The 15,556-nt window shown below is 37.0% G+C and overlaps 1 protein-coding gene across 4 annotated transcripts in view; it reads right to left on the bottom strand.

The window, feature by feature from the left end:
- LOC129775032 (adenylyl cyclase-associated protein 1) overlaps window positions 1-15,556 on the bottom strand; it is a 64,819-nt gene that overhangs the window by 46,248 nt on the left and 3,015 nt on the right. For 3 of the 4 annotated variants that reach the window (XM_055779194.1, XM_055779195.1, XM_055779197.1), the window contains exon 2: window positions 9,586-10,308. In XM_055779194.1, the coding sequence (XP_055635169.1) occupies window positions 9,586-10,162 (577 nt within the window). In that variant the 5' untranslated portion in view covers window positions 10,163-10,308. The remainder of the gene's footprint in view (window positions 1-9,585; window positions 10,309-15,556) is intronic. The other variant, XM_055779196.1, reaches the window with a different exon arrangement.

Raw genomic sequence — 15,556 nt, 5'->3', positions numbered from 1 at the left:
CGGTGAGAACTGTGTTCTCCGGTGAAAAACAGAAAATTAGTTTCGCATCGGTTGCTATCGCACTTTTCTTCTGAATACAATGGACCATAAAAATGAATCTGGTAGCTCTGATCATTCCTTGAACCCTTCGGCAGAAGGAGGTTTCAAAGATGATAGCTCAGGAAGCGGAAAACTTTGGTCTTCAAAAAGACCGTTTGGATATGGCTCGCGCTGAAAAATTGAAATACTTGGAAAGACTTCTAAACACTAACTGGATTTATTCGCAACGTCACCTTTTCAAAGGTTGGAATCGGTCGCATATTTTCTGTTGAAAATTTGGGTAGAGGTAGTTTAGAGTGTATTGTTTGCACTTTACACTGTGTATTGTTTACACTGTACTTTTATCGGTGTCAGTTTTTCGATAATTGGAAAAATATGTACTTTCGTACACAATGACATGAAAATGACATAGGAGAGCCCACATCCGACGACACGGTCTCAGTCCCCGAACTGCAGGAAATTGGGGATTTTTCGAGAGAGGGAAGCTGAAAAACAACCGAGCTGTTGGCATGAACCAGTTGCCAGGCGAGTTTTTCAAATATGAAAGATAGAAACTGACGATTGCGCATCAATGGGATATCTCGAAGATTTCGGATAAGAAGAGGGTGCCACAAGATTGAATGGAAGGTATTGTGTGGCCGATCTATAAAAAGAGCGATAAGTTAGACTGCAGCAACTACCACGGAATTCCCCTCAGATCCTCTCTCGCCGTCTACTACCTTTGGTGCTATCATGGACCAGATATTTACGTTTCGACAAACTCTACAAAAATTACGGGAGTATGTTTTATCCACGCATATCCATCGACTTCTAGGCAGCGTACGATACAGTGGATCGAGAGAACAGCTATGGTAATAAATGCACGAGTATGGTTTCCCTAATGAATTAGTTCGATCATGAGAAAAGTGGTGTTTTGTGCGAGTTTCAGGGATAGTTGCAGGTACATTCAAATCGCGCAGAGAATTACGCCAAGGTGATGTTGGGTGGTTCTTGTAGAACGAAACCTGAAATTGCGGAAAAGACAGGAGCTGGGCAATCTTATTTCCAGAAAGCATAGATGAGGGCTTGTTTGAAAAGTTGTACCGGGCCGTTACACGAAGTTAAACATATAAACAAAGGAACTTCCTCCTTACCGGCTGAACCAAGTGGTATGAGAATAGCTTCATTCGAAAGATGGAAAATTTACGAGTGATGTTGGTTAAATATTGATCCAAAAAATAGCATTGAGAGCAAATTATTGAAATCATAAAAATCTATAAATGTGGGTAACTGTTTGAAAATCCATCTCAATCGTAATTGGTCAACTGTTGATGTCATCGACTGACAGAAAAAGCACTTTAAATATTGTACTCGCTCTTTCCAATCGCAGGTTCTATTTTGCTACAGTGTTGAAGGGACGTGCATTTTTTTCGACTTAGAATGCCTTTTCAGAATATGCACGAAGCAAGCATAGTGCAGAGCTTGCTCTGAAGCGCAGAAGCAAAGCAGAAGAGAAATATTAAATAGGACGAACCGCCACTATTTTCATACCGTTGGTGTATGATTAAGCATTATTGATTTTATACGTTATCAAAGGTAAATAAAAATGGTGGTGGAACAAATATAAATTCGCTCGTGCCTGCAGTGGGTGTCTAGTTGCTGAAAATTCACTTGGATATTCAATAAGTGCAGTGTTTCAGTTTCTAGACAGCGAACCACCAACAGTACAAAATCTGCTTTGCGAACCATTCTCGTCCCTCACTCACTCATTCATCGGTCCTTTTCAGTGCTACAAAGTTTTTGATAATACTGAACAGTTCATTCCTAAATTTCTATAATGTTTGTTCTCGCTGGCTATAATTTCGTAGACCTACGTTCACAATACAATAATGCCTCGGACTCTAGTATTTTTCCAACTTCTGATATCATGAACCAAGAAAGTTATCAAAATGCCTTCAGAAGAGGTTGCTGCCTTTCTGGAGCAGTATGAGCTGATTGCCTTTTCTGATCCGACTTGACAAACTGTTACTGTTCAAATTCGAATTCGAATTCGACAAAAACAGTGGTGTACGGACCATGACGTCACCGTTGCTTCTAAGGAATATCATTAGACCTATAACCCGGAGCGGTGAGGTATCGGTTGAGGGACACTGGTAGATTGTGAAGGACAAATTGAATTGTGGAGCTGCATATGACGAAAATTGCCGTATTCGGGAAAAAGCAATGGAGAGATGAAGTTCGGTGAAAAATCCGATACATTGCATAAAATGTATAGATTTACTCAAAGGGCTTTCAATGTATTTTTCTTTCAAGAAAGACAATATACTTAATTTTGGAATTTCGGAAATGGACTTAAAGTTGGCAATATACGTTGTAGCTAAGTATATTGTCATTGATACCGTACATAGATTACGTAATGCTAAAAATACGAACTTCGACCCCCTTTCTTAACGTAAGGGATACTCTTAATTCATAACAACCGACACTCACTCCTCTTTCACGCGTTACGTAATTTTTGCGCGGACCCTTCCTGCAGAAATAATTTGCCATTTCTAAAGCGACCTTTTTAAAATCAAATAATAGTGTTTGAAATATATATTTTTCAGCTAACACTTAAATATTTTTTTCAGTTTTATAAGGGAACACATTTTTGTAGTAGTTGCCCTTTCCAGAACACAGTCTAAACTATTTTGGGAAATATTGAAAGTGGTAAATGGTATAATTGCATCTATGAGAAAAAAAATTAAACCACTGCTTTTGTAAGGGTAAATTTTAAAGTGGAATCAATTGCAATATTCCTCGGAACAGAAAAATAATATAACGTTGCCAGAATCTGACCGTGAGTCTGAAAGGACGATGTATACTAGATACAGTGCAATTTGTTTTCGTGATTAATCAATTTTAGAAATTTCCATTGCATTAGCAAATGATTGAGAATTCATCTCTGTCAGTTTATGATCATCACATAAAAAAACTCAAAAACTCATCAAGGCCTGAATAATAAATTTTCATTGGAAAAGCGGAATTCGTAATATGTAATATACCCGGCAAAACTAAAGACTATCAAATATCCTTGTAATAGATCTCGTGTTGTTTCCAATGAAGACAAAAATTTCAAAAAGATTGTTTTTGTTTCTGTTACCCACATGCTCATCACAGCTGATCGAAAATACATCATCTCAACAGAATGCTCTCAACTTGAAAAAAAAAGAGCGTTTACTATTTTTTTTTGCAACGCTTTAGAAGTTCGCCTTCGTAGAATCGTTATGAAAACATCTCACGGAAGGTGGGTCCTCACTCTTACGATGCGAAAATTTATGTGCTGTAAGTAACACACCGTTTACTCACGCTTTTATAGAAAACCAATAAAGAGAAAAAATAACGATACAATTTTCTGCACAATTTACTTGTTTATCATCGTACACATATTGAAAACTCAAAGTGTAGAGCTTCAAATATGCGGTAGAATACGTTGTGATCGCTATGATACATATTTGATTGAATTCAACTAGAAAGTGTCTTGTACATAACTCGATCAACAATTTGTCATGTAGAGAAAAATCAATCACTTTTATCGTGAGACATCCTTCAAAGAGGTAATTCTTCAGATTCAAATTTGTGCAAAGTATCAGATTCGCGACAGACAGCAAACAAAGACAGAGGAATCCATTCCATATCTAATCTTCATTCGTAAGAAGAAAAAAAACCAGTGTACATCATGGCAACTCAGTTCTGCGAAGAAACTGCTGAATTTAGCATAGAAACGAACTTTTAATCACCGGAGTTCTGAAGAATTCGTAGATGAATCATCAACATATGACATTTACAATTCGAAATTACAGCGTAAACGCACACTTAGCGAGACAAAAATCATCAACAGTCCCTGGGGAGCGCGGAATAGGAAAATTAGTTCTTTAGTTGATACTTATATTGATATTATTGGTAATTATTTTCGGGTGAGGAAAGATGGAATTGAAAGGAACTAAAAGCTGTATTAGAAAAACAATGAACACACTCAACTGATTGAAACAAAAAGGGTGGAGTCCAAGACACCTGTACTTTAGTACAAACATTTGGTAGCACTCCCAAGGACCGGTGAATAAATGCTTTCACTGAGTGGGGGCGTGAACGTTTCACGAAACAATGAAACACCAATTTGAGCAGATTTCAAATTAACTCTCAGAACTAACTTGTACTGTTAGTCGCTCGCTGTCCAGAGCGACACTGAAACACTGAACTCACTGAAAATCAAATTAGTTTTTCAGCATTTCTCAGCAAAATTACCGAACCGAATAGACACCAATCGCTGTGGAATAAAATGTCTCCTTTAGTTTTCCACCGAAGAATGTAGCTGAAAAATACCCTCTTCAAACCCGGCTCGAAATTTGTACTTTGACTCCACTTTTAACCCGGAAACTATGCTCGAATTCACAAATATTAATTGATCGTTCGTAAAAAGTCACGATTTATCACTCACGTGTAACTAGCGACTAGCGACCAGATGGCAGCGGCAGCGAGGCTTTTCGAATAGTCTTTTTCAAGACCGAGTGACCAGTTTCGTTTTCTCAATTGGTCTTTTTTGAGACTAGAGACAAATTAACTAAGAAAGTCTAAGAGTCAATAAGTCATTAAGAAACAAACATCACTTATACACTTTTGATCTTTCGAAAGTGATTGTTATACCATTTCGTTCGGCCGGCATAGGGGAACTAAAGCTCATGCTATTTGTCTTATTGATTATAGAGTTGTAGTGTTCGATGAATGTTAGTTTACATTCCAGGACGACGCCTAGATCTCTAACTATTTTACATTTTTCTACATTTTGTTTTCCAAGACGTATTACAATATTTGGTACAAGGTTTTTCTCTGCTAAATGTTATGGAATTGAATTTTTTTACATTCAGTTTTAGTAGATTTTTATTACACCAAGTATGAAACACATGTATTTCGTTTTGGAATGCTTCGATGTCGTTTTCATTTACAATTTCCGCAAAAAACTTCATGTCGTCGACACACACAAATACATTGATACCCTTGAGAACGAAGGGGATGTCATTAACGTACAGAATGAAAAGAAGAGGACCAAAATAAGAGCCTTGTGGGACTCCCGAAGTGACTTTTACTGGATTTGGGTTTGAGAGAGAATTTTGAAAATGAACAATTTGTTCATGATTTGTTAGATAAGAGTTGAGCAAGTTTAAGAGTCCCTGTTCCATTCTAATTTTCTGCTCTTTGAAGAGCAGTAATGGAATGTCGATGCGGTCAAATGTTTTACTGAAGTCAGTGTAAAGAGCTTCTACGTGTTTGCCATTTTCCTTTGCATTCAAAATAAAAGTCACAAATGCCAACAGATTAGTTGCAATTGAGCGGCCTTTGGAGAAGCCATTTTGCATACACATTATCCCATTCTTTACTTGTTGGAAGACTTCGAATAGTTTAGGAATGCAAGAGATAATGGCAATTCCACGATAATTACGAACGTCAGATTTAGTGTCTGATTTAATGATAGGTACCAAAAAAGATTGTTTCCATTCCAATATTCCAGTTTGTAGTGACATATTCAAAATGCACTGTAAAGAAAGGGCGAGTTCTTCAGCAAGATTCTTCAGGAATGCAGGTGCTATTTCGTCAGGTCCTGGTCCTTTCGTTCCTTCTAATTTCTTAATGCATGACATATTTCTTGTTGTGAAAGATAGTTAACCGATATCATTTGGATATTCCGGTAAAAATGAAAAGTAGTCCGATCGTGATTTTCATCGGAAAATGTGGTATATACTTCCTGAAATAAGTTGCTAAGAGATTACAAATTTCTTTCGAAGAATTACCCACATCTTCATCGAGATGCATCTGCGATGGAAAGTTATTGTATTTGGGCTTATACTTTACGTAATCAAAAAATTTCTTCGGACACGATTTGACTTTAGCTTCGACCTTTCTATTATACTCTTCGTGTGCTTTTTTAATGGCAAAATTTAGTTCTTGGGAAATATTCTGATATTCCAGCAAATTTTGATGACTTTTGACTATTTTTTATTTTTTGTGTGTTTAATGTTTTTATCCTTTAAATTTCTTATTTGAGCGTTAAATCGTATATTGGGTTGGGGAAAAAGAAATGTCGTATATTGTCAATATATGGCAACACTTAAACATATCTTGTGTTGTACTTATCGCATCGGGTCATACTATACGGCAATTTAAAGACGACAAGCATCGTTTTGACAGTGTTGTGATTGTCCTTTTCAGTCTCAAGTTATAGCGCGTCAAAGATGGAGTCCACCAAGCAAGAAATTCGCCATATTTTACGTTTTTACTACCTGCGAGGTAAAACTGCAACGAAGGCGGCCGAAAAAAATCGTGTAGTTTATGGACCCGATACTCTAACGATTCGCACAGCACAGCTTTGGTTTGATCGATGTCGTTCTGGTGTAGTGGCTGTCGAAGATACACCCCGTACTGGTAGGCCAATCGTCGTGGAAACCGATAAAATCGTTGAAATCATTCAAGTAGACCGGCATGTGAGCACTCGCTGGGTTGGCCAGAAACTGGGTATAGACCATGAAACCGTTTGGAACCATTTGCAGAAGATTGGATTCCAAAAACAGCTGAATGTATGGGTACCACACGAGTTGACGCAAAAAAATCTTTTAGACCGAATCAACGCCTGCGATGCACTGCTGAAACGGAACGAACTCGACCCATTTTTGAAGAAGATGGTGACTGGTGATGAAAAGTGGATCACGTACGACAACCTAAAGCGAAAAAAGTCGTGGTCGAAGCGCGGTGAGCCGGCCCAAACCATCGCCAAGCCCGGATTGACGGCTAGGAAGGTTTTGCTGTGTGTTTGGTGGGATTGGAAGGGAATCATGCACTATGAGCTGCTCAACTATGGCCAGACCCCCAACTCGGTTCTCTACTGTGAGCAGCTTGACCGTTTGAAGCAGGCGATTGACCAGAAGCGGCCAGAAATGATCAATAGGAATGGTGTTATTTTCTACCAGGACAACGCTCGGCTTCACACATCTTCGATGACCCGCCAGAAGCTACGGGAGCTCGAATGGGATGTCCTATTGCATCCACCGTATAGTCTGGACCTGGCTCCAAGTGATTATCATCTCTTCCGGTCCATGCAAAATGCTCTTGGTAATACTAAATTGGCCTCAAAAGAAGCTTGCGAAAACAGGCTGTCTGACTTTTTTGCAAATAAGGAGGGGGAGGGGGACATAATGAAGTTGCCTTCTGAATGGCAACAAGTTTGCGAACAAAACGGCGCATATTTGACTTAAATTGGATAATTTTAAGTATGTTAAATGAAGCGTCAAATTTCGATCAGCAATACGACATTTCTTTTTCCCCAACCCTATATAAAATTTGCTGGTCGAATTTCTTCGGCACAAATTCTGATATTCGAATTCCTTGAAGAATATGTACAAATAAGTTGACATCTCGTTCGCTGTTTAGAAAATTTTGCCATTCTATGGCTTGAAGGCTACATTTGATTGCTTCAAAGTTCGTCTTATTGTATTGGGCTGTTATGGGTATTGCATTGGCTGTACTGTCTGTTATGTATAAGGATTGAGTATTCAATTGCTTTGTGAATTTTTTCATTTTTCCGAAGGGGAATCATGTACTCATTCACACGAAAGTCGTCGGTGATGTTAGTGAGTAATAGGTTTAAATAATAATTTTGGGAATTTTTTACGTGATTTATTTTATTAAGACCGAGATGTAGAGTTTCATCAAACATATAATGGACGGTTTCATTTTCCCCGACGGCTGGAAGTAGAATGCATTCATTGCCGTTATCGGGAATGAAGTCTACTTTTTTTTATTGAAGTCGCCATAGATATGTAATTTCACTTCTGGTTCTAATTTTTCTGCAACTCAAACTCCCGTCTAAAAAAAATAACTCATACTTTTTTTTTTTGCATGTTCGGGTGGGAAATACACCGAAGCAAATATGTGTACTTCGTCAGCTATATGTAATTTTGCCCAAACATGTTAAATTTCTTCATGTTTTTCGGTTATAGGTTCTTCAGAAGTGAAATTTGTGTTAACGGTAATGAGGACCCCTCCTCTAGACTTTCGTCTGAGATAACGATAAGTTGCGATCGTGCCGGAAAACGTTAAAATTATTTCCAAAAGTTTCTTGGTTTCTTGCGCTTTCGTTCCAGCTAGTTTCAGTTGCAAGAATTACATTGAAAGAAGCAGGTAAAAGATTTTGATGAATGTCCTTCATTTTTGCTTGTCAAAATTTCAATCTTTCATGCGATTCAATATATCAATATATCAAATATATCAATATATCAAAATTTCAGTCGTATTCTGTTGAGAAGACAGTTTGCTTATTTTATTGTTTTGAGTTTTTCGACTACTAATTCCCTCTAAAGGGCATCGTTGAAAAATTTGCGGACTGTAGAATTTTGCTGCTCCTTCCCTAGCATGCTGTAGCCAGTACAGATACAGAAATGATGTGGTGCAAAAATGCAGAATCACTCTCCATCAGACGGCATGAGAATCGACGCCGGTACTTCCACCGAACAAAATCGCATCACGGTGTGCGATATTAATCTTCCATTGTTCCTTCGTATCGAGAAAAGCAACAGCAATGAGAAAGCCTGCTGGAGACTGTGATATGAATACTGATGATCATGGTTTGAATTATGAGGGTTTGAAATTTCTTAGTACATCCGCCGCTAGCCTTGAAAAAGACCAATTCAGACAACTAAACTCTCGGTCTTGAGAAGTACCATTTGGACAATCTGGCTGTCGTTTGGTCGCTAACTGGATGACTTATGAATTGTGAATTCTGTGAAATCACGAAAGCTTGTTTATGCTCAATGACCTGAAAACAGGTGGAGCTTAAATTGCAATATTTTCTTCCGCCACACTATCCGTAAAATGAATTTGCTATTTCTATTTCATGAAAACCTACGTCAAGAAATAGGTAACGATTATCTTGCTTTTCGTTATTGTTACACATACAAAATAGTTTAAAATAAAATAATACCAGATGGGCTAACCAGAAGAGCCCGCCGGGCCACACGCGATCCGCGGACCGCGCCTTTATATAGCTGTTAATGGCTGAATTTTCTCATTTTCCGAAAAATTCCGAAATCAACAAAAAAAAATTGAGAAACAATCTGAAACATCGATTGTTTATATGATTTTTGAAAGACTGTAACTTTGTGATGAATGAACATCTTTATTATACCCCATTTAGAATTTTTTCTAGTTACATATTTTTGCTATGATGTGTGTATGTGTAATAGACGAACATATCGCAGAGAAAAAGTTTTTTCGACTCCCTGAACTAACTTTAAATTAAAGTATAGAAGCACTTTATCAGTCAACTTTAAGACAAAGATTAAACGATAAAGAATATAACACATAAGAATTGGAAACATTACAAGACGATTTGAATTCATACATTGACTGTTATTAATTACACCACAAAGTTTCTCGACAAACACACGTTGCTTCTTCTGCCTGCCCGGAGTGTTATGAATAGCATTGCATACACATGGAAAGCAGTTACTGCTGTGGAGCGCATCACAACATTACCCTTACCATTCCTGTCAGCATCAAGATTTTCCTCTTTTTTTGACACACTTTCCTCCAGATTATTTCTACATTCTACCTTACTGGGATTTTCCTCGATGGCAGTGGTGGTGGTTTTTTCCGTCTCTATTACCTCGGCTATTGTAGTGGGTATTTTCTCCGATGAATTTTTTATACTCTTGGGAGACGCATTTTCATCCTCCATTCCGAAGCATTGCGTTGCTGCTTCTGTCACTGATTGCTGGCATCGTTCACTACTTGACGCTGTACTCTTTGTTGGCGAAGTCTTGTGGCTGTCCTCAACTTGCTGACTCTGGAGCGTCGTTTCGTCCTCCGAGGCTGCTTTCGTTGAGGAGGACGAATCATCTCCAGCTGCCGCCACTTTCTCTTTCCCATCCGAGCCTTTGACTGTTGCTTCAGATTCCGTCCGGCGCTCATCGGTTTCAATTATTTCCACTTTGATCTCCTCCTCGCCCGATGAGTTATCATCGTGGCAGCCATCCTTCGAGCCAGAGCAATCGCCAACTTCCACTTTTTTCTTGTATTTCGGTGATTTGGGATTCACGCAACGGCAGCAGGAAAACATGATTGTGCACTTCTACTAGGTGTATAACTTGTAACAAGCAATTTAACAATTTTCTTTCATCAACAATACACTCAGTTCAACAGACTTTTCTAAGATTTATGTTTGTAACGGATATTCGTTGTTTTTCCTATTATATCACATATAAACTACCGTAAACACGTGAATATTTGTACTGAAGATTATTTATTTACCACTTAAAAGTACTTTCACAAATGCGCTCGATTTTACAGAGAAAAAAATCCGAAGATAAATTCTCCCCTCCAGTCGGATGTTCCTTATGGAAAAGGTTTTTTTCCAAAAGAACAATCGCAATTTAGTCTCTCTAGGAGGGCGAATTCGCAGCATGCTTCGAGTCTCAATATTTGGATCTCACATTCCGTTTATTTGCCTCGCGTCCTTTGCGCCACATTTAAGCCTACAAAAGGAGGGCACAATGGTGGAAATTTATGAAATACTTTGTTAATTTCCCGCATCTGCCACGCGCTTCGAGTTTGTTTTCCCTTTTCCCAGCAGCAAGGCATACCATCCGCAATGAGAACGGCAGATGATTTTTTCCATGTTTAAAAAGCCCTGGTATGATGTTTGTTTAAAAATCATAAATGGAAGCATCTGGGTAAGGCCTCTAAATCCCCAAACAAGTTCAGTCGAGTTCGATCTACAATGGATCTTTTTTTTTGTCAAATAAAATATAGCACATCTCCTTTTCAGTGTTCGTACATGTCACAGGAAAAAAAATGTACCACTGGCGCCACAATCCGACAATCGGGGTGCGGGGTGGATAATCCAGCTTCTGCCATTAGCGAAAAAAAGATGTATAATAATCCCATAGTCAGGGAATATTTACATCGTCTGGGCCTGTCGACTGCAGTCACTTCAGTTATAAGCGATGCGGTGGAAGTAAATGGATGAAAATATGGGTCATTTAACTTTGCCAAACGGAAGAAAGGAAGAGTGCACTTCCTGGTTGGAATTTTGTTTTATCGAATTCATTTGAATTTGAATGGTTTTACCAGCAAATTACGAATCACGTTTCAATGATTCGTAATTTCCCAAAATTATTTTTCGATCTATCGCTATTCATCACAGTTATGTTATTCATTCATGACGTTGATATTCATTCAAAACATTTCAGAAAGTTTCGCTAAATTATTGAATTTGAAAAATGAACTCATTGGGACCAGGAAAGTTTGTATTTGTTGTCTCAAGGTAAGAAATTGCTTTGTTGGGCAGATAGTTAAACGAGTCCAATCATGGGGCTCTGAACAATTTCTCGTTATCTTTCAACATTTGATTTACAAAAAATAATCGTGTTAGTGGTTTAAGATAGGAATATACTATGAGCAAGTTTACGATTTAGTGTATATCGTCAAACGTGTTGAGCTTTGCATGTGTCTTAACTGGCTTAACTGTGTCTTAACTAACACATCTGATACTTCTCTCTTAGTTTCGATATTTCTGATAACATGTAATCAGCATACACAATTATTTGCGTAAATAACCAATTTTTAAGTAGTATCACATATTTTAAGTATACATTGGGAGGATAAATTGATAAACTAAAAATCGATCGGGTCACGAAGAGTGTCCAATTTTGAATCTATTGCAAAAAAATTGGCAGTAAATTAGTAAAAAAAAAGCTCATTTCAGTGTCGTTTTAACAATTTAATTATTGAATTTCCGTAACGGTTGCGTGTCCGCTTATAAAGCGAACAATCGTGGGGTCCATCCCTGGACTCTTCATTGATTGTTATTTTTGAAGACCTTTTTCAAGGCTAGAGGCGAATTAACTTTGTAATTTAAAGCTACGTACTATAAAAAAGTGGATGGATCTGTGCCTAGAAGTACGGGCGGAAATTTGACTTAGTACATTTGCTTTTGATTTTGAATAGAGTTTTTGAAACTGTTAAGAAATCTGTAAATTGAACTTATTCAATACTTCAAATGGGGACTCCAAAATATCTGTTATATGAATTCTAATTTTAACTATTAAGTTGAGCATACATGACCAAAATAAGTCACGTGTTACATGCATTTTGCTTGTGAATGATAAAATCGGTTTGCCCATCTACCACCTCTACCATGGAGGCTCAAACCCGAACATGCTGTTTGTTGTACTTCCCCCACAGCGCAAGCAGCGAGTAAAATCTAAAAAACATACCTTCTTAATTCGTTAAATAGTTTTACTATCTTCACTGTTTGTTTTATCTATACACCCATACCTGGCTTTACGGCCTAGATAGGTTCCACGAAAGTTGGCCGCAAAGCGAAAAACCCCATAAGGAATCAATTATTATACTAAAAATTCATACATATTCAATCTTATCGTTTCCAAATTTGCGAGATATGGGTGTATATATAAAAATGGATTTTTGTCTGTCTTTCTGATTCTTATGGACTCGGAAACTACTGAGCCGATCGAAATGAAAATTGGTATGTAGCGGTTTTTGGGGTCGGGGAAGGTTCTTATGTTAGTTCGAGACCCCTCTCTCCTCTCCAAGGGGGATCTACCATACAAATGAAACACAAATTTCTGCATTGCTCGAAAATTAATCAAGCAAACGAAACCAAATTTGGCATGTGGAGGTTTTAGGGTGCATTAAATGTTTCTATGGTGGTTAGACATTTCTCCCCTCTCTCTAACGGGGGGGCTGCCATACAAATGAAACACAAATTTCTGCATAACTCGAAAACTAATCAAGTAAATGGAGCCAAATTTGGTATGTGAAGGTTTTAGGGGGCACGAAATGTTCTTATAGTGAATTGACATTCCTCCCCGTCTAAAGAGAGGCTGCCATACAAATGAAACTCAAGTTTCTTCGAGAATTAATCGAGCAAACTCAACCAAAGTTGGCATGTGGAGGTTTTATGGAGCAATAAATATTTCTATGGTGGTTAGACACTCCTGCCTCCTCTCTAATGGGGGCTGCCATACAAATGAAACATAAACGTCTGCGTAATTCGAAAACAACTCAAGCAAATGGAACCAAATTTGGCATGTGAAGGTTTTAGGGGACAATTCTAACGATTTTGCGTAATGTGCATTTGAAATCCCTTAATTTCTCGTTACATTTTTCGTAGAGTAACCCCCCTATATAGAAATCAAAGACGTAATCCGTAATGTCAAAATCAAAGCTGCAGGCGTCCTTGTACTCGTGCGAGAGAATACATCTGAAGGAGCTCGTCAATCCGAGAAAATACGGACCCGTTGACAAAATTTACGGAATGCTTCTTCTACACAATTCGCACATATAATGTTTAGAAGCATTTATCCAGTTTCTATTTTTTTTTAATAAAATAATCTTTGGAATTCTGACTTCCATAAGTTTTGAAATATATACTAAGAGATTTAAACTGAACTGATCAGTGTAAACCTGCAATTGAATATCTTCTAGAAACTTCCGGTTCTATGTGTTGACGTGTAAAATATGAATAGATTCCATTTAATTTTCCTAATATTTTAATGAAGTTTCAATTGATTTTGACGAAATTTGAACAAAGTTTCATCGATCATAAATGAATTTCAACCATATTAGAACCTTGATTAGAATCATAGTTTAGCCAATTGAAATGGATGCAGTAAAAATTAAGTCAGGTAATGAAAAAAAAAAATAATCGAAATCAACAAGGAATCAGTGAGCCGAATAAATCGCGGTTTATCTCAATAAAAGTTTGGTATTTTTTCAATAAGAAAATCAAATTTCAAATCATAGCTCTGTTTTGAAAGTTTACATGGGTTACATTGCTCTGTTTCCATAGTTTAACAGTGGAAAATAAATTCATGAAAGTTCAACAAAATGAGTGTGAAATTACAATCGTTTTTGACGAAACAAATAAAAATAAATGACAATAGAATTGGACGATAATTTCAACCAAATTTTGTTTAGATTCGTATCAAATTTTAATTTAACCGGTTAGAGTTCAACAAGTTTAATTATTTTTAATCATCGCTATAGAAACATTTACCCTAAGGGCGTGATTTCCATAGCTTGCCAGAGACGCAACCAATTCTAATTATTGTGTCTCTAAATAAGTGTCAAACGAAGAGCCTTGTATACCGAAATATTTTCTGTTATTAATAACTAATAATCGTATTCAACGACATTTTACACAAAAAAATTTGTTTTAAGATGTTTGTAAATGTATTTTTATTCAATTTATCACAAAAAAATGGGTGGATTATATCTATGAATAACCGCAAGATTGACGTGTGACTACCGTTGGCTTAGTAATCATTTGTTTGTATTGATTAAAATTATTTATTGAATGAAACAATTTTCGAATTCAATTGAGTTCAACATACTTGCTGTTTAAGTAAAGAATTTGAACAAACGCCATGTAATGTAAGGCACCTTGGTTTAGATGGCTATGTTAGGGAACACATGTCAGTGGGAACAAACGTTCCTCAACTTGCATGTATTTGCAATGCCAATTTCCCCAGGACAGAGGCGAATGCCACATTAGGCAAAGTCTCTTTAAAAATAAATAAAAAAAAAAAATTTCCCCAGGAACATTGGTTTTGATGGCTGTGTTGAGGAAACCGTAAAACGGGCCAATAAAAACGGGGCAGTTGAGGCGATGAGATAGCGCTTGATATTTTACAGTTATTCAATATCTTATCTCAGGAAAAATAACATTTTATTAATTGTGATAGATGCGCAGAAATATTTCTTATCAATTGATGCAAACATCTTTCCGATTTATTAAGAAATGTTCGAGTTATCAGCATTCGAATTTTTTCAATTTTTCCTGCATGTTCTGTGTTAAGGTTTTCATTTTACCCCCATATATTCCGTATATGAAATAAAAATGTATATGAAATTTGGAAATTCGAAATTTTTTTTCGATACCAAATGAGTTAAAAATGCATAAAACTCTTTTTAGATTTAGTCTTATCCCCACAAAAAAAATTTGGAAGAATTTCCACTTTCTGCTGTGCTTGCAATGAGCGGCGCAAACGATTTGCACAACGGAAAAGCTACAAGAAGCCAGTTAAAAATGTTCAAATCAACTCTCAATCTTAACATGTGCTGTTGACTGCTGGGAATAAAAATCAATCACCAAATGTGTTGCTAAGCGCAAAACTTGAGAACGGATTGTCCGATTTGAGCTGTCGTTTTTTAATGTGTTCGTCTCTGTCCATAGATCAATGTCACGGCGAACAAAATCGAAAAATTAAATTTCCATATTTTGTGTAGTGATATCGTAGAAAATGTTGCTAGTCCAATTGACGGAATAGAACTTTGTTTCCCGTTGCTGTGAAGCGTAAATGGTAATGAATTTTCATCTGGAATGACTCACTTTGAAAATAAAAATTTGGATGAAAATTAAGTTTTTCCTGTCAAATCTATATCGTGTAATGGAGTAACTTGTTTTCTTGCAAGTGATTATCATGTT

This window comes from Toxorhynchites rutilus, chromosome 3, assembly GCF_029784135.1.
Source record: "Toxorhynchites rutilus septentrionalis strain SRP chromosome 3, ASM2978413v1, whole genome shotgun sequence".
NCBI classification, from domain to species: domain Eukaryota; kingdom Metazoa; phylum Arthropoda; class Insecta; order Diptera; family Culicidae; genus Toxorhynchites; species Toxorhynchites rutilus.
This window is presented reverse-complemented; position numbering and strand designations above follow the sequence as displayed.